This window comes from Ascaphus truei, chromosome 10 (assembly GCF_040206685.1).
Source record: "Ascaphus truei isolate aAscTru1 chromosome 10, aAscTru1.hap1, whole genome shotgun sequence".
NCBI classification, from domain to species: Eukaryota; Metazoa; Chordata; class Amphibia; order Anura; family Ascaphidae; genus Ascaphus; species Ascaphus truei.
The window spans coordinates 35,451,737-35,473,834 of NC_134492.1; the positions used below are offsets into that span (position 1 = coordinate 35,451,737).

The 22,098-nt window shown below is 45.0% G+C and overlaps 1 protein-coding gene across 1 annotated transcript in view; it reads left to right on the forward strand.

Moving 5' to 3' along the window:
* LOC142503812 (uncharacterized) overlaps positions 1–18,773 on the forward strand; it is a 241,366-nt gene extending 222,593 nt beyond the window's left edge. Inside the window, exon 3 of the mRNA XM_075616538.1 lies at positions 17,017–18,773. Coding sequence (XP_075472653.1) covers positions 17,017–17,344 — 328 coding nt within the window. The 3' untranslated portion in view covers positions 17,345–18,773. The remainder of the gene's footprint in view (positions 1–17,016) is intronic.
* The last annotated feature ends 3,325 nt before the right edge of the window (positions 18,774–22,098 follow it).

Consider the following 22,098-nt stretch of genomic DNA (forward strand, 5'->3'; position numbering starts at 1 on the left):
TTCACAAATATGCACACATATTTCACTTACAGTATATCTACTTATGGGTCCATTGGGTTTATGTACCAATGCAAAAGTGGGGCAAGTCTGGAGCAGAGAAAACTGTACCAGATGTACCAAAGAACAAATCCTATTGACTTCAATGGATTTTTTTTGCTTTGATACACAAAGTGCATATTTTCTGACCTAGAATTGCACCACCCATAAGGAAAAAAGATACAAAAACCCTGTACTACTTTCCATATTGACTTGCATTTTTTTAGTGAAATTCTATATTTATTATCCTAAAACGTTTGGATGCATCTTTTCATCAAAGAATTACTTGCTCCTGCTAACTACATCAAGGTAAACTCCGTTAAGCAGGTATCTACCCTAATACTTAATATTTCTTATTGTCTTATGGACTTAATATATCCCACTATTGCATGGAAACCCAACAAGCAAGGACTGACTAAAAAGGGAACATGTTAAAGTGCCAAACATGTTAAATTAAGCATTTGTGCTATCTGTAATTCAGTGCAATTCAAAACACTTCGCCCAACGCACAGTTCACTGATAGGATTAGCTTCCAGTCTGACCCTAACAGTGAAACGTGTGTCGGGTGAAGGGCGACTCATACGTCACAGACATGTGACAGTTCCCAGAGTGGTGGGTAGCCGGGCCACTTTCACAGAAGATGATACTAAGCACTGTAAGTGAGGGGGGAGGGAGAATTGAAGGAAAAAGTGAGAGGGGAAAAAAACAATTTAAAAGCTAGAAAAGATTTAGGGACTTAATAACTTTTTGCATTTAATGAACTGACCAACAAGGGAGCATGTGAAAGTGCCACAAATGCATAGCATTTGTGCTATCTGTAATTCAGTGTAATTAAAACTGGCAAAAAAAGAAAACAAAAATACTTTTGCAATATGAAGGAAAAATTGTGAGTGCACAAGTTCCTTTGTGAAAAGTAATATATACACTTCCCTTGCTTATATCATTCACAATAACACTTTGTAATATACAAAACAGAAACAAAGCTTGTGTACAGACAAGCTAAAGTATTCCTGTGCATAGTGCACTCCTACTATAAACATTTTTTACTTTTAATACATTGCTTAAAATAAAGGTGAATCAAAACAACTATCTATATTTACAATGATTAAGAAATACATATTAGGTGTGGCTAAGATATAGCTGTGCTCCTATGGAGTGAAGACTGTATTGGAGGGCTTAGAAATGGCTTAATGTCTTCCTTGTTAGTAGAGGCATCAGCATCTCAGACTGGTGAATCATTATCACTAAAAAAATGTTTAATATTTTCCAACAATCGCGACTAAAAACTCACAAACATAAATCAGGCGTTTTATGAGATAAATACTCATGCCCTAATCATGTTGATATAACTCTGCTCCTCCACTATTAAAAGTGGTTGGACAATTTCTCAGAGTCAGGAGAAACTGTTCTCTTGGCTCTCATTACTTGGCCCAGGGGGATATTCTGGTTAACAAATTTGTGGCCAAAGGTTACAATAAGAACATTATCCAAGAGACGTTCAAGCTAGTAGGTCAAATGGATAGGCAGGTTCTTCTGGATAAGCCTAAAAAGAAACAATTATATCCCTATAAAAAGAGTAGAGAACTGCTAAATAAAGACAGTAATCTAAATTCACCTTTATTCGTTACAATGTTCAACAGTGCTTCTTCGAAAATTAAATCGTTTTTGATCAAGTACTGGGATATCATGTTAAACGATCTTATTATTGGTACCAAATTACCACCTAGAATACCGATAGTTTTTCAGAAGGCAGGGAACATCAAGTCAATGTTAGCACCGAGTAGACTAAAAGCCCTTGAAAACAGTATGGGAAATGTTAAATCAAGTAGTGGTCATTTTTCCTGTGGACGAACAAGATGTTTAACGTGTAAGCACTTTTTTTCCCTTGGTCTTTGCCCTCCACTTACAGCGCTTAGCATCAGCTGCTGTGAAATCGCCTGCCTGGCTACCCACCCCTCTGGGGACTCTTTCACATGTCTGTGATGTGTGAGATGCCCTTCACCCGACGCATGTTTCACTGATAGGACCAGGCTGATAGGATCAGGCTGGAAGCTAAACCTATCAGTAAACCGTACATCACCTGTGCACAAAAAGGAGCACAACCGAGGTACCTGGGGAGATATACTAATGGGACATGTAAAGTATATTTAAATGACTCGCAGAGATTTTTTTGGGTGGGCGCGGGCAGTTGCAGAGGTCCTGCGCTTTTGCCCAAGGCATTTAAATTAAATGCCGGGGGACTGCGCGAGGCCTCTGCAACCTCTTCTTACTGAGATTTAGCTGGCTTCAGGATGCGTGACCATGGCATCGTGTCGTCAAATGACGCCGCGGGGTCATGTGACGTCATGGTTGCCATGGTAACGTGAATATCAAATGATGCGGTGGGTCACATGACGTGGCATCACATGACCCCACTACGTCATTTGACGCCGAACCGAGGTAAGAGGGGGCGCAGCAACGGAGGAAAGCAGGCAGGGGGTGGCGCAGCACACCCCGGATCTAGATGTATGTAAGATATCTGATGTTCACTTTGTATCTGTTTAAACCTGGGATCAAGTAGTTAAGGAAGCACAACAGGGTCACACTATCTCTGCACATAGACTTTGTGATAGACATGAGCAATCATGAAGATTGCATTTTTTACATAATGTATCCAGTAAAGTAAACATTTTGCGCCCCCACTGTTTAATTCTTCATGTTCAGGATTCCTCAGCCTACTGTGGCTATGCTATTTTTTGCCATAATAGCTTTTTCTGTGCTAGTACCCTATGAAATAAAATGTGTAAATCTGTTAAGTTTTTAGCCCTTAGCAAATATAATGTACTAGCTGAGAGACCCGGCGTTGCCCGGGATGTAATGTTCCCGTTCCTCTCTCTCCTCCCCCCTCTCTCTGTTTGTCCCCCATTCACATCAATCCAGTCCCCCCCCTCCCTCCCTCCTTTACAGCTTCATGTAGCGTGTGTGCGTCAGTCACTGTGTGTTTGCTCGCGCGTCAGTGAGTCTGAGGCAGAAACACAAACACACACAGACTGACTGACGCACACACAGTCAGTGTGTGCCTCAGTCAGTGTGTGCGTGCGTCAGTCAGGCTTTGTGTGCGCGTCAGTCAGTGTGTGCGTGCGTGCGTGCGGCAGTCAGTCAGTGTGTGCGCGCGGGGCGTCAAAGGCAGGGGGGGGGCGTCAAAGGGAGGGGGGGGCGTCAAAGGGAGGGGGGGGGGCGCGTCAAAGGGAGGGGGGGGCGTCAAAGGGAGAGGGGGGGGCGTCAAAGGGAGAGGGGGGGGCGTCAAAGGGAGGGGGGGGGGCGTCAAAGGGAGGGGGGGGCGTCAAAGGGAGAGGGGGGGGCGTCAAAGGGAGGGGGGGGGGCGTCAAAGGGAGGGGGGGGGGCGTCAAAGGGAGGGGGGGGCGTCAAAGGGAGGGGGGGCGTCAAAGGGAGGGGGGGGGGCGTCAAAGGGAGGGGGGGGGGGCGCCTCAAAGGCATGGATTTCTCCCCCTGCATTTCCTGCAGTGGACAGGAGGGGGGGGGGGGGGCAGTGGACAGGAGGGGGGGGGCAGTGGACAGGAGGGGGGGGCAGTGGACAGGAGGGGGGGGCAGTGGACAGGAGGGGGGGGCAGTGGACAGGAGGGGGGGGCAGTGGACAGGAGGGGGGGGGGCAGTGGACAGGAGGGGGGGGCAGTGGACAGGAGGGGGGGGGGCAGTGGACAGGAGGGGGGGGGCAGTGGACAGGAGGGGGGGGCAGTGGACAGGAGGGGGGGGCAGTGGACAGGAGGGGGGGGCAGTGGACAGGAGGGGGGGGGGGGGCAGTGGACAGGAGGGGGGGGGGCAGTGGACAGGAGGGGGGGGGCAGTGGACAGGAGGGGGGGGCAGTGGACAGGAGGGGGGGGCAGTGGACAGGAGGGGGGGGGGCAGTGGACAGGAGGGGGGGGGGCAGTGGACAGGAGGGGGGGGGCAGTGGACAGGAGGGGGGGGGCAGTGGACAGGAGGGGGGGGGGGGCAGTGGACAGGAGGGGGGGGCAGTGGACAGGAGGGGGGGGGCAGTGGACAGGAGGGGGGGGGCAGTGGACAGGAGGGGGGGGGCAGTGGACAGGAGGGAGGGGGCAGTGGACAGGAGGGGGGGGCAGTGGACAGGAGGGGGGACAGGAGGGGGGACGCAGTGGACAGGAAGGGGGACGCAGTGGACAGGAGGGGGGGGCAGTGGACAGGAGGGGGGGCAGTGGACAGGAGGGGGGGGGCAGTGGACAGGAGGGGGGGGGCAGTGGACAGGAGGGGGGGGCAGTGGACAGGAGGGGGGGGCAGTGGACAGGAGGGGGGGGCAGTGGACAGGAGGGGGGGGCAGTGGACAGGAGGGGGGGGGCAGTGGACAGGAGGGAGGGGGCAGTGGACAGGAGGGGGGGGCAGTGGACAGGAGGGGGGACAGGAGGGGGGACGCAGTGGACAGGAGGGGGGACGCAGTGGACAGGAGGGGGGGGCAGTGGACAGGAGGGGGGGCAGTGGACAGGAGGGGGGGGGCAGTGGACAGGAGGGGGGGGCAGTGGACAGGAGGGGGGGGGCAGTGGACAGGAGGGGGGGCAGTGGACAGGAGGGGGGGGGCAGTGGACAGGAGGGGGGGGCAGTGGACAGGAGGGGGGACAGGAGGGGGGACGCAGTGGACAGGAGGGGGGGGCAGTGGACAGGAGGGGGGGGCAGTGGACAGGAGGGGGGGCAGTGGACAGTGACACACACACACACACACACACACACACACACACACACACACACACACACACACACACACACACACACACACACACACACACACACACACACACACACACACACACACACACACACCTCAGTTGATGCGCCCTTTCTTTAGTTCCGTTTGGCGCCGGAGGTGGGGAGCGACACCTACCTGTACTTCCGGGCGCCGCCACCGTCTGACTCGGCGCCGCGAGGGAGGAAGGGGGTCCGCCATCTTACGCGCCGCGTGGCAGCTGCGGGAAGCGAGGTGATTTGGAGCGGGGAGAGGTGATTTGGAGCGGGGAGAGGTGATTTGGAGCGGGGAGAGGTGATGCCGCTGGGGAGGGGGAAGAGGTGATGCCGCTGGGGAGGGGGAAGAGGTGATGCCGCTGGGGAGGGGGAAGAGGTGATGCCGCTGGGGAGGGGGAAGAGGTGATGCCGCTGGGGAGGGGGAAGAGGTGATGCCGCTGGGGAGGGGGAAGAGGTGATGCCGCTGGGGAGGGGGAAGAGGTGATGCCGCTGGGGAAGGGGAAGAGGTGATGCCGCTGGGGAAGGGGAAGAGGTGATGCCGCTGGGGAGGGGGAAGAGGTGATGCCGCTGGGGAGGGGGAAGAGGTGATGCCGCTGGGGAGGGGGAAGAGGTGATGCCGCTGGGGAGGGGGAAGAGGTGATGCCGCTGGGGAGGGGGAAGAGGTGATGCCGCTGGGGAGGGGGAAGAGGTGATGCCGCTGGGGAGGGGGAAGAGGTGATGCCGCTGGGGAGGGGGAAAAGGTGATTTGGAGAGGGGAGAGGGGAGAGAGGTGTGTTGTGTGTGTGTGTGTGTGTGTGTGTGTGTGTGTGTGTGTGTGTGTGTGTGTGTGTGTGTGTGTGTGTGTGTGTGTGTGTGTGTGTGTGTGTGTGTGTGTGTTATTTTTTTGGACCTTTGGCCCGTCACTCCGCCTCAGGCCAATGAGAGGTGTGGGGGGCGGGCCAAGGGGGTGGTGTGAGTGTGTGAGGCCAATGAGAGGTGTGCGGGGGCGGGCGGGCCAAGGGACCAATGAGATTGCCGCTAGGGACACCGGACATCCAGCAGGCAGGCATGCATGCATGCAGGCAGGCAGGCAAACATACAGTGCTTTCACTAATATAGTATAAGATAAGATGACGTGATCACAGGTATCTCAATAACCAGTAGATGGCACTGTGTGAGTACATTGAGACATTAGAAGCACTAGAGCTTTAAGCATCTGCTTTCCTAAATCTGGGATGAGTTAACAGGCTTTCATGCTTGCTTTATGCCCTTTTTTTTTTTAGACAAAAAAAGGTTTTAATATTAAATAGAAACTTAATAAGGAGTCAACAATTTGCTTTCCAGTAAGCATAATAATGGAAGACTGTTACTAATTTTCCTAGGCATAACAATTATAATATACATGTATCTCTTTGAAGGATGGTATACATGTAGCTATTTATGTCAACACAATTAAGATGAACATCTAAAGTGATTTTAGAAAACAATTGTGTTGACAGGGGCAGCATGGCATTCCCGAAATAAAGGTTAAGTCCCTTTGCTGTCTCTTCCTGCCACTGGAAGGGTTAAGGTGCCATCTGAGGATTGTAAACTAGCCTCCAAACCTGGTAATACCTAACTGGGAATAGACATCTCTGACTGTATGTGTTTATACAGTTTCGAATGTGTTTGTACGGCTCATTGCATTACTGGGCCAGTAACAATGGCTAAGTGGCCAGCATAGAATGAGTCAGAGGGCTAGTCTTTGTGTGGGGCCAGGTGTAGTGGTAAGGAACAATGGGAGACTCGGGGATGACACGCCCACCTGCTGGGCGAGTATACACTTCAAAGCCAGAGCATTGTCCTCTCCCTGGTAGTAGGACATGTAACGCTGCTGGAGGTATGGAACTGAACTCGAGGACTGGGGTTTCAGTCCTTTCCCCATTGTGCCAGGTTCACATTGGGAAGTTCCAATATCCCATGCTCCCACGCCCTGCAATTCTGGCCGTCATAAGGCACTGGCTCTACCCCCTCGCCAAATTATTGCATACCGGATGCCCCCCCCTCACTCTTGATTGGCTCAGCCACCAGCCAGGAGGCTGCAGCTTCCCCATTAAGTAAAAGTGAAGAAGCTCCCAGTGTTGTAGAGCAAACCCAACTCGAAGTGCCAGAAGAAACCAGAGAGGTAAGCTGGAGAGAGTCCGACCTGACTGATTCCCCTTCCCCCGCCCAATAGAGAGAGCAGAGCCATGCTTTTAGGGAGGCCCAGTAGTCTAACCCAAACTTTCTGGGCCTGAGGCAGCACAATGCCAAGCTGGCCTCTGAGCCTGGGCAGAGCGGCTCCTATGGAAGCGTCGGCTCTTGTTTCAGGTACAAATCCCTGATGCTCCTAATAGACCCTGGACAGGGGACGTGCCAGTTAGTTATCCCCAAGGCATACCAGGCTCAGCTTCTGCACTTTACCCACGAGATCCCACTAATTGGCCATCAAGGGGTGACTCTCACAAAAGCCCATCAGATCCAGAATTTCTACTGACCAGGAATGACCCAGGTGGTGGCAACCTTCTGCCATGCCTGTGACACTTGCCAGTGAATAGGCAGACATGGGGATCAGGTGAAGGTAACCTTGAGACTGCTACCAGTGATCTTGGAGACCTTCCAGTGGGTGGCGGTAGATATTTTGGGGCCTCTGATGATCCTGAGTTGATTTGCGAAGTAGTACATGCTCACCATGGTAGACTTTGCCACAAGGTACCCCGAGGCAGTAGCACTCTCCTCCATAGAGGCCCGAAAGATAGCTTAGGCGCTAAATAATATTTTTGCTAGGGTTGGTTTCCCAAGCAAGATCCTTGCCAACCAGGGGGCACAGTTAATGTCTGAACTGCTCTAGTGTCTCTGAACTAAGTGCAGGGTCAAGCAACCGTGGCCGACTCTCCACACTCAGAAACAGGTGCTTGCTTTTCTGGGGTATTATTGGAAATGTGTACCCTGCTACAGTGCCACTGCTTAGCCCATGAGCGACTTGAGTTGTAAAAGTCTCCTCCACACTGTGACCTATTCTCCGGAGTGTGAGACCATGTTCCAGGCCCTGAAAGATGCCTAGCCTGTTCTCGCAGCCACTGATTTACAGCAAGCAGTTCCCAGTGCAGTCCTTTGCCAGGTGGGCAAGGAGGGTTTCGAGCACCTGGTAGTTTATCTGAGCCGCAAGCTCCTGGATCGGGAGGTCACCTACTGTACGCTACTATTGAAGAGTGCTTGCCAATTGTTTGTGCACTATGAAAGTTGCAGCCTTATGTGTATGGCTAAACCTTTACCGTGGTGACCAACAACAATGCCCTCAGCTAGCTACATCGGGTGTCGGAGGGAAAACAGGTAACTTTTGACATGGGACTTGGCCCTTTAAGAATATTACTTATCTATCCAACACAAGAAGGGCCCAGCTCAACAGCCATGGACTCCCATCAACCCAGGATGCCACACAATTGGGACTGCCACCCCAGGGCCCTCGTCTTGAGGGGGGCACATGTGACAGCAGGGTCAGCATGGCATTCCCAAAATAAAGGCTGATATAAATAAAGGTTAATCCCACTTGCTGCCTCTGCCCATCAAGATGGTGACCCACTTAAAGAATTAAGGTGCCATCGCGTGGTTGGAAATGGCCTCCAACCCTGGTAATATCTAGGGATTAGGTATCTCTGACTGATGTGTTTACACTGTTTTAAATGTATGTCTCGTTGTATGCCTGGGTCAGTGTAACGTATGGCACACCTGTAAGCGCGTGACCTGCAAATGGGACAAGGGTTAACACACAGCTCACAAGCTGTGACACTTTTCACCTTCACAAAGATCCCTCAAATGGACAATATCTCCCCTAAATCCGTCCACATATTCCACCTGTCGCGAACAGCACACAAGTGAAAACATGACTCAGATATGCAACCAGGGTTAATACACACGGCTACTCTAGCCAACCCACCTTTCTACTCAGCAAAGGTACCTTCAATTAGTTAATATTCACCCCTTACTCAATTGCAATCATACAGTATCTATACTCGTCCACCACCCGAGAAATGCAAATAAAAGATGTGACATTAATAAATCTGCCAGGTTATCAGGTCCCTGTTTATGATAGAAAAAACTATGCACTTAGCAGACAAAAATCTATTGCAGCAAAGTGTGTCCGAAAATGTAAATACTCTCTCTCCACAGCGTGCAATCAGTTCATTCAGAGTCCAAAGCATCATTTATTAAATGTTTTAATATATATATCCTTAGATTACAGAAAAAATATTACAAGAACATATAATTATAGTAAATGCATGGCAGTTCCTTAAAATAACAGGATAAAACATAAAATCGAAATCCTTATACAGTACATAACCAATTGTCATAGGTTTTCTCCAAAAGAGGTCACTGGCGAAGAAATTAGATATCATGTGTTTGAAAGGTGTATTCTTTCACTCCCTTGAAACAACACAGAGTGGCTCAGTAAGTAAAGACACTGACTGGCACTGACTTTGACGCAGTGGAACCTGGTTCAATTCCTGGTGTCAGCTCTTTGTGACCTTGGGAAAGTCACTTTGTCTCACTTTGTCTGACTGTGGCTCAGGCACCAAAAATTATATTGTATGCTCCATGTGTCAGGGACCCGTGTCTAGACAAAATGTTTCTGTTAAGCACTATGTAAAACTAGCATTGCTATTGAAGAACATGCTATTATTATTATACCCACCCCTGTTGTAAATCAGCCGTGATATTGACAGTTTTATGGCAGAGTAAAAAACTGCTACGAACGACGTTTGAATTGTGCCTCCGAATATAACCACACTCATAACTTCACATGTGTCTAATATTTAGACACACGTGAGCTCCACCAATAGCTTCAGGCACTCGTGACGGATGTAACAAGACTAAGTGTGACCGTTGTAATCCTAAATTTGAGGATATCTGTACTTCACGTGTGTGGTCTTATTATATGCTAGTCCCCGCGATGGATACACACATGTAATTCTTAGCATGTACAGTACAGCAGACAACATCACATAATATTCTCATTTTTAATAAAGTCATTCAATGAAAGCATGCCCCTGTGTGTCACCTCTCTCTGGAATGCACCAGTAATTATTCACAAACGTCGAGGCTTCTTTGAGGTTGCATTTACTACCCACTAAACCCCACGTGTCACTTTTAGTGGGATATCCTTGATAGCCCCCCCCCCCCCAATTAAGTTCTCTTTGAAGCCCCACTCAGACCCAGAAAATGTCTTGACCTGTCATAAACCCAATACATTGTATTTTTAAACCCAAATTGTTACACAATTAACCCCTGAAGCACTAGATGGATTAAATTACATAATATCTCGTGATATTACCATGACAGTCAATAACAATGGCTAAGTGGCCAGGGTCATGGGAGACCAGAACTCTTTCACAGGATCAAGCACCAAACAGGACACAGAGATCAAATAAAAGTATATTTATTCCGGCTGGAGCCAGCAAACCCAACACAATATCACTGACAGGGCTATACTCACTCCCCACAGGGAATACAGGGGGAATCCTAATAGTCCTAGGTGCCCGGCACCACCAAAGTGGCTTAACCAGCGCAGCTTCCACTTCCATGGTGGATCGGGATTGGTGCACTCCAAGCACCGCTGAATGCACGTCGCAGCAAAGCAGCTTTAAATCTCCTGCACGGAATAGCAGGCAGCTCGGTTTTTGGTGTCTCTGGCACATCCTCAGAGTACAGGCAGTCCTCGGTTATCCGACGCAATGCGTTACTCAAAATGGCGTTGGATAGCGAAACGTCTTAAAGCGAAACACGTTTTCCCATAGGAACACTGTTTAAATGAAAGGTTCCGTTCCTGAAGGCATTTTAACACTAAAATACACCAAATATTTTATGCAGGTAATAAGATACGCAGCACACACATAAATTATATAGTGTATACTGTATACTGTAATATAACATAAAATATAATAATATATTATATAGTATAATATATTATATTATGTTATATAATATATATATTATATACACATAAACAACTTTGCAAAGCGTTGTAAGAGCATTGGATAAGCTGTTTTGGCGTTGTAAAAATGAACATAGGTATGCATTGCATAGCGTTGGATAAGCCATTCGTTGTAAAGCGAAGCGTTGTAAAACGAGGACTGCCTGTACACATCTCCACGCTAGCCTCAGCTATGTCTGTGGAATTGTGATCGGCCGCTCCTCTTCTAGGTCTCCGTCTCCATAGGAAATCATGGAGAACGGGTGGTGATCAATCACAGCATGGATGCTGCATGTGGGACCAATCACAGCGTGAGGGCTCGCTGTGTTGGTCAATCCAGGTTGGGGTTGTGGTAGGGAGGCCGAGACAAGGATGGCGAGAATTACAAACCAGCCACTGAGAACATCGCCTACCTGCCCATGTTCTCAATGCCGGTTTGCAATCTCTGGATGAGATAGGTGCCTTGCTGTCTGGGGCAGACAATAGCTCAGCTTATTGGACCAACACCCCCCAGATATGAGGCCAGCCGATGCCCACTCTCCTTTGTCCTGAACCCCCTCATGAAACTAGCTAAACCAGGATCCATGGGTGTGTAGGCTGGGTAATGTATTACCAGCCTAGCATGCGCAAGGAACAAGGAAATACAGTTTCACAAGCACAGATACATTTTATATGTAACAGAGGTCTACATATACATTTGCACACAACTTAGTTTGGCCAGGTGAGCCATGATAAGATGCATATACAGGGCAACTGTGTATATTCACCCAGACTATAGGGCAATGGGTGGGTGTCACCTTTTATAGTAGCCTCACTGCCCATATCATCACAGCCAGTATATAATTAGTCAGAGAGTTAGCCTTTGTTTGGTTCCAAGTGTAGTGGTAACGGACAATGGGAGACTCAGGGAGGACACGTCCACCTGCTGAGAGAGTACACACTCCAAAGCTGCAGCATTCTTATCTCCCTGGCTGGCGTCTATCTCTGGGGGAGGGAACTGAAATTGGGGACCGGGATTTGGGTCTTTGGCCCGTCAACTCAGTTCCCATTGGTCAGTTCGAATTTGCCACGTTCCCAGGCCCACCCCTCAGGGGTGCCCTAAGACAAGTCACTGGCTACAAATCCCTCTCCTAATTGGTCAGTTCCAGACATCCCCCTTGCTCCTGATTGGCGCAGCGGAGTAATGGACTCCGAAGATTGGTTGGCACTCGGTTCTCCATGTTTCCAAACGGAGGTCCGGAAACTATAGAAGCGAATGCTGATCAGAGCTTTAGGCCTCGTTCTGGGTGCAGGCTTCGGAGGGAGGGCGTGCTGCCGTGCGAGCTGCCATGGGACACAATGTATTCAAATTGAATACTGGTTGTCAGGGTAGCAGCTGCACTGTCTCCGAAGTACGGAGTTGACGCTGGCTACAGTTTCAATAAACAAAAAATTCGTTTTTTGAAGCTGCAGCAGCGTCACTGGGACCTCGGCAGCCAATGAAATCATTCTTGAGAATGATTTCAAGACTGCAACTTGGATCCCTAACCTCACGTCTGTAGCCCCGCCCCCTCCCAGTCTCCTCAACTCTGAAAAAGTCTGCTGGGAGGATGAACACATCGCCCAGCTGACTGCCGCCCGCCCTCGCGAACGCCCGCCCTCCAACTCCTGCCTCTGGCACCCTGAACGAGGCCTTACAGTTATTCTTGGTTGGTCTCTATGTCTAGAGACCAACTGTATCGAGAAATGTGCTACTAGGGGTGGTCATCCCTAGTTACTGGGATCGTGGAACAGACTATTGAGGTGGCATTCAGGGTAAGCTAATTTCAGCAACCCAGCACTTTATGAGCTAGGAGTCCCCTCCATTCCTCATTTTTGGGGAGTTTTTGCTCTTGCTTTTGTTGTGTTGTTCTCTGTTGGCTCCGGCCAAATAAACTTTTGTTTATTAACCTCTGCATTCTGCCTGGTGTTTGCGATCCCAAGTAGTCTGGTCAATTGCGTACCGTGACAACCATCACTTTTGATTACATTGTTTTGTACAAGGCTGCCCTTTCTTATCCGTTTAGCAAAGCCTTTTGTACAGTATGTTTCTATCTGCACATCTCCAACCATGCAAGCAGAGCTTAGTTCATACACATTGTATACCACACATGGGGGAAAACAGTACAACATAGGGAGAAGTGTATCAATTAGGAGCTCAGATACTGTACTGTATGTTGGTGTACAGTAGCAGTTAATGATTTATTTATGGTATCCAGAAATACATGTTTTGCCTTCACTTCAATAGGGTGCTCTGTGATATTGATTAATATGTGGAGGGTAGTTCCTCATTATGCAGCAAATCTTTTTCTTCTTTTGAGGTGGATGAACTGAGCTTGGTCTTCTTTGCTAAAAGTCAGCTCTGTGTAGGTATTAGGGATACATCAAACCATTACATTTTTAGTAATTCAACTGCAGCTTCTCTTTTTTTTGTAAGAAAACCTTAAAAAAGGGTCTGATCCCAAAGCATAAACCACTGGGAATTTGGGACCAAACAGATGCCCTTCATTCTTAATAAGAAAATTATCTAGCATTAAAGCACAGTATTATTACCACAACTTACGTGCATGAAAGATGACAACAATGATGACAATGAGAATACGACTATTGCTTTTCCAAATTATAGGTATTATGTAATTGCTGTAAGGGACCCGTAAAAGAGAAGTGCATATAAAGACCAAGTAAGTTATGATAAGGGATATGTTAACCTTGTTAGTGTATGTTACCGCAACATCAAACAAAACTTTTACATGCAATATATTTAAGATAAAGAAATTATGCATTTGTGCTGCTTCCATTTAGACACTCTTCATCAATGACTCCCAAGATAATACAAGAGCTGACAGATGTGCCAACAATTCAAGTTTGCCCTGAAATCAATTAAAACAAGAATTCCTGGGCAGATGTCAGGGTTAAGTTACCCTACAGTTTTTATCTAATTTTTTTCTATTTTTCCACATTTTCCCATGGAAACATGCTGTATGTCGCCATATTTACGAAACCGTTTTCGCATCTGTAAACCTTGCGAAAGTGGTATTTTAAGTCGCGAATTGGGCCCAACTATGGAAATCTATACAGTATGAAATGCTGTATCAAATGAAGAAATCTTACAGTATAATGTATTTACAGGCTATTTAATATGCTGCAAGATTTCATTTTGCACATAACATCTCACACAGAGATCTCCAATTTTGATGAGATTGCTAGAGAGAGCATCTGAGAGAGAGAATGCAGACAATTAGAGAAAGGGTGAGAGAGTGTGTGTGTATGAGAGAGTGCGAGAAAGAATGCAGACAATTAGAGAGAACGAGTATAAGAGAGTGAGAGAAAGTACATGCAAGTGAAATCTACTTTTGTAGAGATTTTACTCCATTAATAATTCTTAATTAATACAGAGAAAACTCCCGATTTTTACCGTTGTAAGGTTTATTAAAGGAAATATCCCATTGTTTTCTGCAGACCTTATAATTCTTGTTTCTTATGTTTTCATATACTTTATTATTATTATTCATAAATTTGCACGATGTGTGTCCCATTCAGAGGATACATTGACCCCTATTCTTAATGGATTCACCAATGGACAAAACCATTTTATCTGCTAAATTATCAGTATTCTAGCCAGTATTAGCTAGCCAAAGAACCGTTCCAATAGCTGTGGTTCTATTTGGTGTTAGAGATGAATAGGGGGGTGTAGTGTCAGTAAGCACTTGTAATTATGATTGAGTTGTCATTTTTATGTGTATTCTTCTACCTGAATGTTGTGTTCTCTGTGCTCTCTCATATTTCTCCCAGAAATTAAGAAGTCTAAACAAGAGCATGGATATGTAGCTGTCTCCTGCCCCTCTGCCTAGCTGAGTTTCCGTGGTTCTTGCTGACAAGCCCTGAGCACTGGTTGACATTTTATAGTGCAGGACTGTACCAGACTTAGAGTCTCAACCTTGTAGGGAAGTGCTGGCTGAATGTCATCTCCAGGAGTCTGTGGCAATAAGAGAGACATTCTTCTAACTTCCCGCTATTCACTTAAGCTGTACCCCTTTTATAGGTCAATATTTTACTGCAGGGTGTGAGTTGCCTTAACAGGATTCTGAAATCTTATACCTTCCTATTTAGAACTGCTGTTATTGCATACAGTATTTTAGTCATTGTATTAATTGTAATAATGTATTGTTAGTTCTGCTACAATATTGTCCTAAAAGCCCCCTAAAAGTAGCACCCCAAATATAGCCCAAATGTGAAGCATTTGGATTCATATTGTACTAACACATAGTTTAAGGAAGAAGGAGTGGCTCAGTAAGTAAAGACTGTAAATAATTACACTGAGCTTGAATCAGGGGAACCTGGTTTAATTCCCGGTGTCGGCTCCTTGTGACATTGGGCAAGTCACTTTATCTCCCTGTGCCTCAGGCACCAAAATCGTGCATTGTAAGATCATCTGGGCAGGGGCTGTGTCTGTAAAAATTCCTATGTGCTGCATACATTGCACTACACTGTAATTGGGAAGCACTTTGAGTCCCATTGGGAGACAAGCGTTATATGAAATGAAGTTATTATTATTATTATTATTATTAGTAATATTATTATTAATAATAATAATAATAATAATAAGTAAAACTGAACTTTCAGTTCCCAGCAACACTGCAAAGCTAAGCACACGACCATATACATCCCACAAAGGTGGTTCCTGTTATTTGTTAACTCCTTCAATACCATGGAATTCTGTAGTGCATTGAAATGAGTTACAAGCACCTGCATGATTTAGGAGGAAACTTCAAGATCTTTTCTCCTGGGACACATTTTTATTCAGTTGTTTATATGTGATGATGAGTTGTTCTTCTCTTGTGTCAAAACATATTGAATATGCAAATGATTTGTGCATGTTAATATGTACAGTACAGACTTGCACAGCCTGATTTTTTATTTTTTTTGCTCTCTTACTGTGATCTGCCAGATTTTTTTCTCCTGGGGAGGTAATGAGGGACCAAGAAGGGAAGGATTTATCTAGGAGAGTAACATAAAGACAAAAGGAGAGCTGCGTTTGGTTCAAGCCAGCATTATGCAGTCTGAAAGAAGCACAATTCAATTAAATGAGATGAAAGAAAAGGGGGTGGGGTGAGTGTGTGTGTGTGTGTGTGTGCATGTACTGTAGTCTTGTCTCCATCAGGAAGTGTGTGTGTGAGAAGCATTTATGCACCATGGCATCTACATGTTAATTCTGACTGCAAAACACAACCAGATCAGCTCGGGAAGAGAAACTAGAGACCAACAACAAAATGTATGTAGGGCTTTTGTATTACACTTTCGTTGTGACTATAGCATTACTGTAGGACGTCTTGCCAGATCTCTTATTGAATGAGTTATGTGCGTTTTTTTTAATGATTTGGACGATATTTTGTTCCATTACTTCCCTGTGCTTCATTGGCCGCTGTTCCCCCTTTTAAAGTAATTTAATTATGTCTGATTTCCCCACCCAGGACTGCAAAGGCTATTTGACGTCTCCGTGTGTATAGCGCTTGCTGCCAATGCTTTTCTCCTTTTTGATCCGCTTGTTTTGCTCTCATATATACGGTCTGGTGTGTTTGTATTCAGCCTCCTGGACTCGTGCATGTGGATGGAAATAACAAGGTCCTTTTCTTTGTCAGGAAGTTCACCCCTTTGGCAACTAAAAGCTGAGCTGCAGTGCTACCTGTTCCTCTCCAGGCTGCATCCCCATAGTTTTTTTCTATTGTTTTTTTTAGGGTGGGGTGATGAAAAGATTTGGACACCCGTTCTGCTTTCTCATTGATTGCTAGCTGCATGTGATTTTTAAAAAAAAATAGTATTGTCTACCTTGCCCCCTGGGCTTTGGGATGTTTCTTTACCTCCCTAAACGAAAAGGATCGTCCCCTTCTTGAGCTTAATTACAATCCCAGATCCTCATGCAAGTGGCGGATTTTTTCCCCTTAGCTTTCTATTGTATGTGATGTGTCTTCTCGCTGCAGATTGCCAATTAATTAATGAGGTGGCTTGGCTACTAGCGCTTCATCCATATTTCTCCTTGTAGCAGGGCAATCGGGGGCTTTATTTTTTTTTATATAATTATTTCTCCTTTTTGTATAATAAAAAAAAAATACATTTTCCCCATAGAGTGAGCATTAAATGCCTGGTAGTTACTGAACGCTGCTTCTGTAGCCACCACCTTCTCTAGGCTGGGTTCCTTGTTTGGGCTCCTTGGATCACGTTTTATCCCCTTTCTTTCTGTTAACTTGCAGGATGGCTCGTTTTGGAGAGGCGGTGGCTGGCAGGCAGGGGTCCGGGGATGCAGGGTCGGAGAGGAGCAAGACCCTGCAAGGGTCCCCGGCTGCTCCTGTAGGAACTCAAGCAGCTTTCAAGCAATCCAAAGCCCAAAGAGCAAGGACCATGGCTTTATACAACCCCATCCCAGTCCGACAGAACTGCTTCACCGTGAATAGGTCCCTCTTCATCTTTGGAGAAGATAACATTATCAGGAAATATGCCAAGAAGCTCATCGATTGGCCATATCCTTTACACTGTGGTGTGGAAGACCCTGTCATTCCATGGGATTTGCAGCCTCTGTGAAGGCTAAAATGAATACCCCTATAGTAGTGCTGCAGTTAGTAACAGTGTCTGTTTAAGGCGTATACTGCAAAGTGTCTGTAAGGTAAGACCACTCATGTCTTGTGTATGGACACAGCATAGAATAAGATAGTACAATAAGGCGTTAAGATGTCCAAACAACACATGGTTTTATCTGCTTCTACATTTAAATGGTATCTCCTGCATGCTAATATAAAAGCTAACTTGGCTCGGTAATATTATTTACATAGTGGCAATGTGATTTTTGGTAAAATATGGAGGTGTTGATAGAAGTAAATGAACAAACAAGGGGTGTATATGGGAGTCCAGACAAAATCCAGTTTCCTCTGAGTTGTTGTGAGTTATAGCTTGGCCTGACAATGAATTGTCAAAGTCACGAGCTCCCCCTGCTCTCACTGCTCTACAGCAGAACTTCACCTGCTCAGTGGCTCGGTGATATCTTTCCCTGATGTAAACACAGCAGGGAAAGATCACCACGACCCCCCTTTTTGTTATCGCAATGATTAATTATTAAAAGCCTGGTGCTCACAGATATGCTTCTTGACAGCAGTAGAATCGTTTATTTTTCTAGCATAGTTATAACACATCGTTTTGTTTTCAGATCAAATTATGCTTGAGAACATCTGTCAGTTCTAATGACCAGCATTAAATCCATTTGCAGAATTAGGGGAGCATTTTTCTTAGGAATGTATTGTATACAGTACTGTATGTGGTGTGTTTTCATTCCCATTTTGAATTTCAGCACCATAGACAGCAACTAGTAAGAGGACTGTTGCTAGTGCTGCACTTGTAACGCTGATGAGCTTCAAGTCTCATCAGAATTCAGCACAAGGGGACAGAGAAGGAGAAGTTCACTAAGAGATTGATAATTTCCAGTATGATTGATATCAGTGTCAGTCAAGTGGGAACAGCTATATCCCTGATGAGTTCTGTATTTTTAGTGTATTTCATACTCCTATGCAGGCAGGTGATGCTTCTGTGTGCAACACTTATCACAAACCCTTTTATCGGCTCTAAACTCCCCTGGGGGCCTCTCCTCTGTCACTATCCCACGCAGTTCTCTTTGTCTGTATCACCTCAGGCAAAACCAGTATCTGTAATTTTTATTTCAGCACCACCAACAGCACCCATTGGCCATCACAGATTGTGTTTCCCTGGGTTCCTCCCTACATATGATGAGTGCTCCAGACACAACACCTCAGCATTGTCTTACCAGCACCAAAGACACCACCAAAACTGCCATGCATTTTTCACATTCTCCAGATAGTAATTTAGCGCATTCAGTGGTGCATATGTGACAGTGCCATTGCAAATAATGGGATTATCATATATATAGTAAGTAAACATGGCAGATTTACTACTGGATCCAATAGTTGTAGAGTGTAAAACAGACACCATATTGTGCCATTTACAGCTGTTAGTGCTTGTCACGTCTCCATCAATCATATAATAAGGTGCATGTTTTTTTCACACTAGTCTCACACTTCACATATGAAATTCAAAGGGTGTGTTTTGTGTGATGTACTGTATGTAACTGCAATACATTACATTAAATGTGTTCATACTGTATGTTTTAAAATGACATACACTGCTTTGTACCACATGTAAGAAACACAAACATAAGGTCTGGGGTGTTGCTTAGGGTTCCAGATGAAGCAATGCTGCAGTTTACAGTTGTTATTAGCTGAAATTTAATTCTCATATGGTTCATTTTTTGCCAGGGTGAAATCAGAAATACTGTAAGCTACAGTAAACTGTTAAATTCAGAATGAATTTGCATGGAATAGACAGGAGATGCAAATATGTTGCCGTAGGAGGGAGACATGTAAGAAACATTCCACGTAGCCATTTATAGCTGCACCATTTTCTAAATTCCTTCACTTTCCACATTCATTTTAAGGAACTTCTGCTAGATATAAATAGCCGTGAGCAAAACACCAGGATCTTTATGTCCTCAAGTACTGTTAACAACAAGCTAAATTAAGACAAAAAATGCAACATTTTCTATCTTTACATAAAAGTCTAACAGTATAACAGTCACTGGATAGTATCAAATGTTTCTATGACAAATTTACGTAACAAGTTCTTATTGTTGAGCCCCTGCTTTCCTCTTTCTGAACAACCTACATTGAGTTAATGGAAAGGTTACACATGTTCTGATTTCATTTATTTGGCACTATTGAGCAGGTTTAGCTATGGACTCAGCTGAACCATGCCGAGCTATTTGGGAGCGCAAGGGTCCACAGACTTTGTGTGATCATCTCAGCCTTTCATCATTGTGTTATATGATATGAAGGGGCCTACATAATCAGGCGTTGCTGTTGTTTGATGAATATAGAAAAAAAGCATTTGTAGGGAGCATACCATTAATAGTTAACACTGCTTGTTTGGCTCCTGAGGACATTCCAGTTATTTCCTTAGACGTTTGCCTCTTTTTTTGTTGTTGCAATGTGACATTTTTCCTGTATTATTTTTCTATTTCTTGAGTTCTGTAACATATGTTGCTGGGCGTAGCCATCTGCTGACATGATAATTGCTTTACAGTTTCATGTAGTCTTTGTAACAGTATCAAACTGTTGACAGTAGCCATATAACAAAAAAAAATCAATGAAACTAAAACATCCTATGACTTGGGGGAGAAAAAATGTTGGGGCTTAGATTCCTTCTTTCTATCAGTATGTTCTGCCCTTTGATTTCAGTAAGAAAAAAATGTAGAAAGTTACCACATGTAAATAAAACTACAGTCTAAGACTATTTTGTTTATGTTTGAGGGTAGAAATCCATGGTCGAAATGTAATGGTACTAAGGGATTCTGCATACCACTATTTTTGTAAGTTTCAGCCCCAGAATAGTACTGTACTACTTTTTTAATATACTGTACAAACTTACAATTCTACTTGCCATTAAAAAAAGGGGGTTATTTTAAAAAGTATTTCCCACCTCTCTATTTGACAGCATACATATTGTTGATATCTGTACTATTTTGCATTCCTTTGGGATAACATGTATAAGGAGCACTCCATTGTCTAGTCTCCACAGCTAAGACATAAATCATGTATGGCGTCTAAGGAGGGACTGTTGAGAGAAGGTTTGCGTCCCTAGAGGTGTACTTCTATTCTGTCTTTTGCTTACAGCCCTCTTGACCTATACTGTCTGCTATGGTCTAGTCTCATACTGAACATTAACCTCTTTTGTACAGGAATTCAACACACCAGCAACACACCAGATCATACATGGTCCAGAGTCCAACAATATCTTTCTACAATGCAATCCATAGAGTTTTGCCCCAATCTTTAATTCATTAATATCTTTTTTTAATTTGGGCACAGTTCCATTACTTTTTAAGCTAGTCGATCACTGGTAAAACGGATTTCTCAATGGTAAAGTGAACATTGTATTTTTGGTACCTTAATATAGTATGAGTCAATTTCAGCCCCATAAAACTCGATCTACAGACAAATTGGCTCAGTGCACAGACCCTAGCCGGGTTTGTCATGTTGTTTTTCATATCTCGACTGCTCTGTACCCTGCAATATTAAGCCACAGAATAAGCATTCACCACAGAAGTGGTTTCCGTATAAGTATGTACGAGAAGGTTAAGGTCAACCAGTGAAAATCATCAGTCATGACTATTTTAAGGCCCCTAAACTGCTATATGTCTTGAGTTCTCTAAGTAGAAGATGCATTAGAGAGTTGAAAGAGTGTTGTTATATATTTGCATTGCCCTGCACTGCACCATGTTTCTTTTCAGGGATGGGCACTAAACAGGAAATGCTGTTTTAAATGAACTTCTTTGATTCTTGCTGTTGTGAAAAGATACATATGAAACAGACATGAAGCCAAAAAGAGCAATAGCTTATTAATTGCGCTGGTGCCCACATGCCTTAATTAATTGAAGTACAATGCATTGCAAACTGCTCTAGCACTGAAAGGGTCCATGCCAGAGCTCATCATTTAGAAATCCATATACATTTATATTATATTCTTCTTCTTCCTCATTGTGAACAGAACATCCATAAACCAGGTCACTGAGTTCATAACAATGGCATGCAAAAAGTGACAGGTTGAAGCATGACTTCCAAAACAGATGCTCTTGTTAAAAGGGTTGCAGTTGATTCAGAAGATGTGTTTAATTAGTAGGCAGCAAAATAAGACTGCTAAATATTGTATCTCACATCTAGAAGGTGTAAATAAATGTGACTTCTTCTGGGGAAATGTGTTTTCAGTTTTGCTGAAGCATATAATATGCAGTATAATGTTTAACAAGCTACTTTTACATCATGTGTGAAAGCAAAGCTGTGCCCTAAATATAAGTTCCACTAACTGCTGAGATGAGGCGACGAGGGGCATGTATCATGCAGTAGCTCTGCAGCTTATGCTGAGAGGAATTTTAAACATACATTTCTTAGCATTAACATAGCAACCTATTTTGGCATCTTACAGTAGTGTCCTCTATTTACTTGTGTGCATTTTGGGGAAGGTTTGCTGAGAACAGTACATACAGTAATAGTTGTTAAATAACCACAACAAGAGAAAAGAGCTTCAGCTTTTTACTTTCGGGATGCATAACCAACAGTATGGTGTTGCTCTCCCCTGAATATTCATAAAGTCACAATAAAGAAGATAAACACACAGATACCCAACAAGCTCTGAGAAACCCCAACCATTACCACATAATATATATATTATTATGTGTGTGTGTGTGTGTGTGTGTGTGTGTGTGTGTGTGTGTGTGT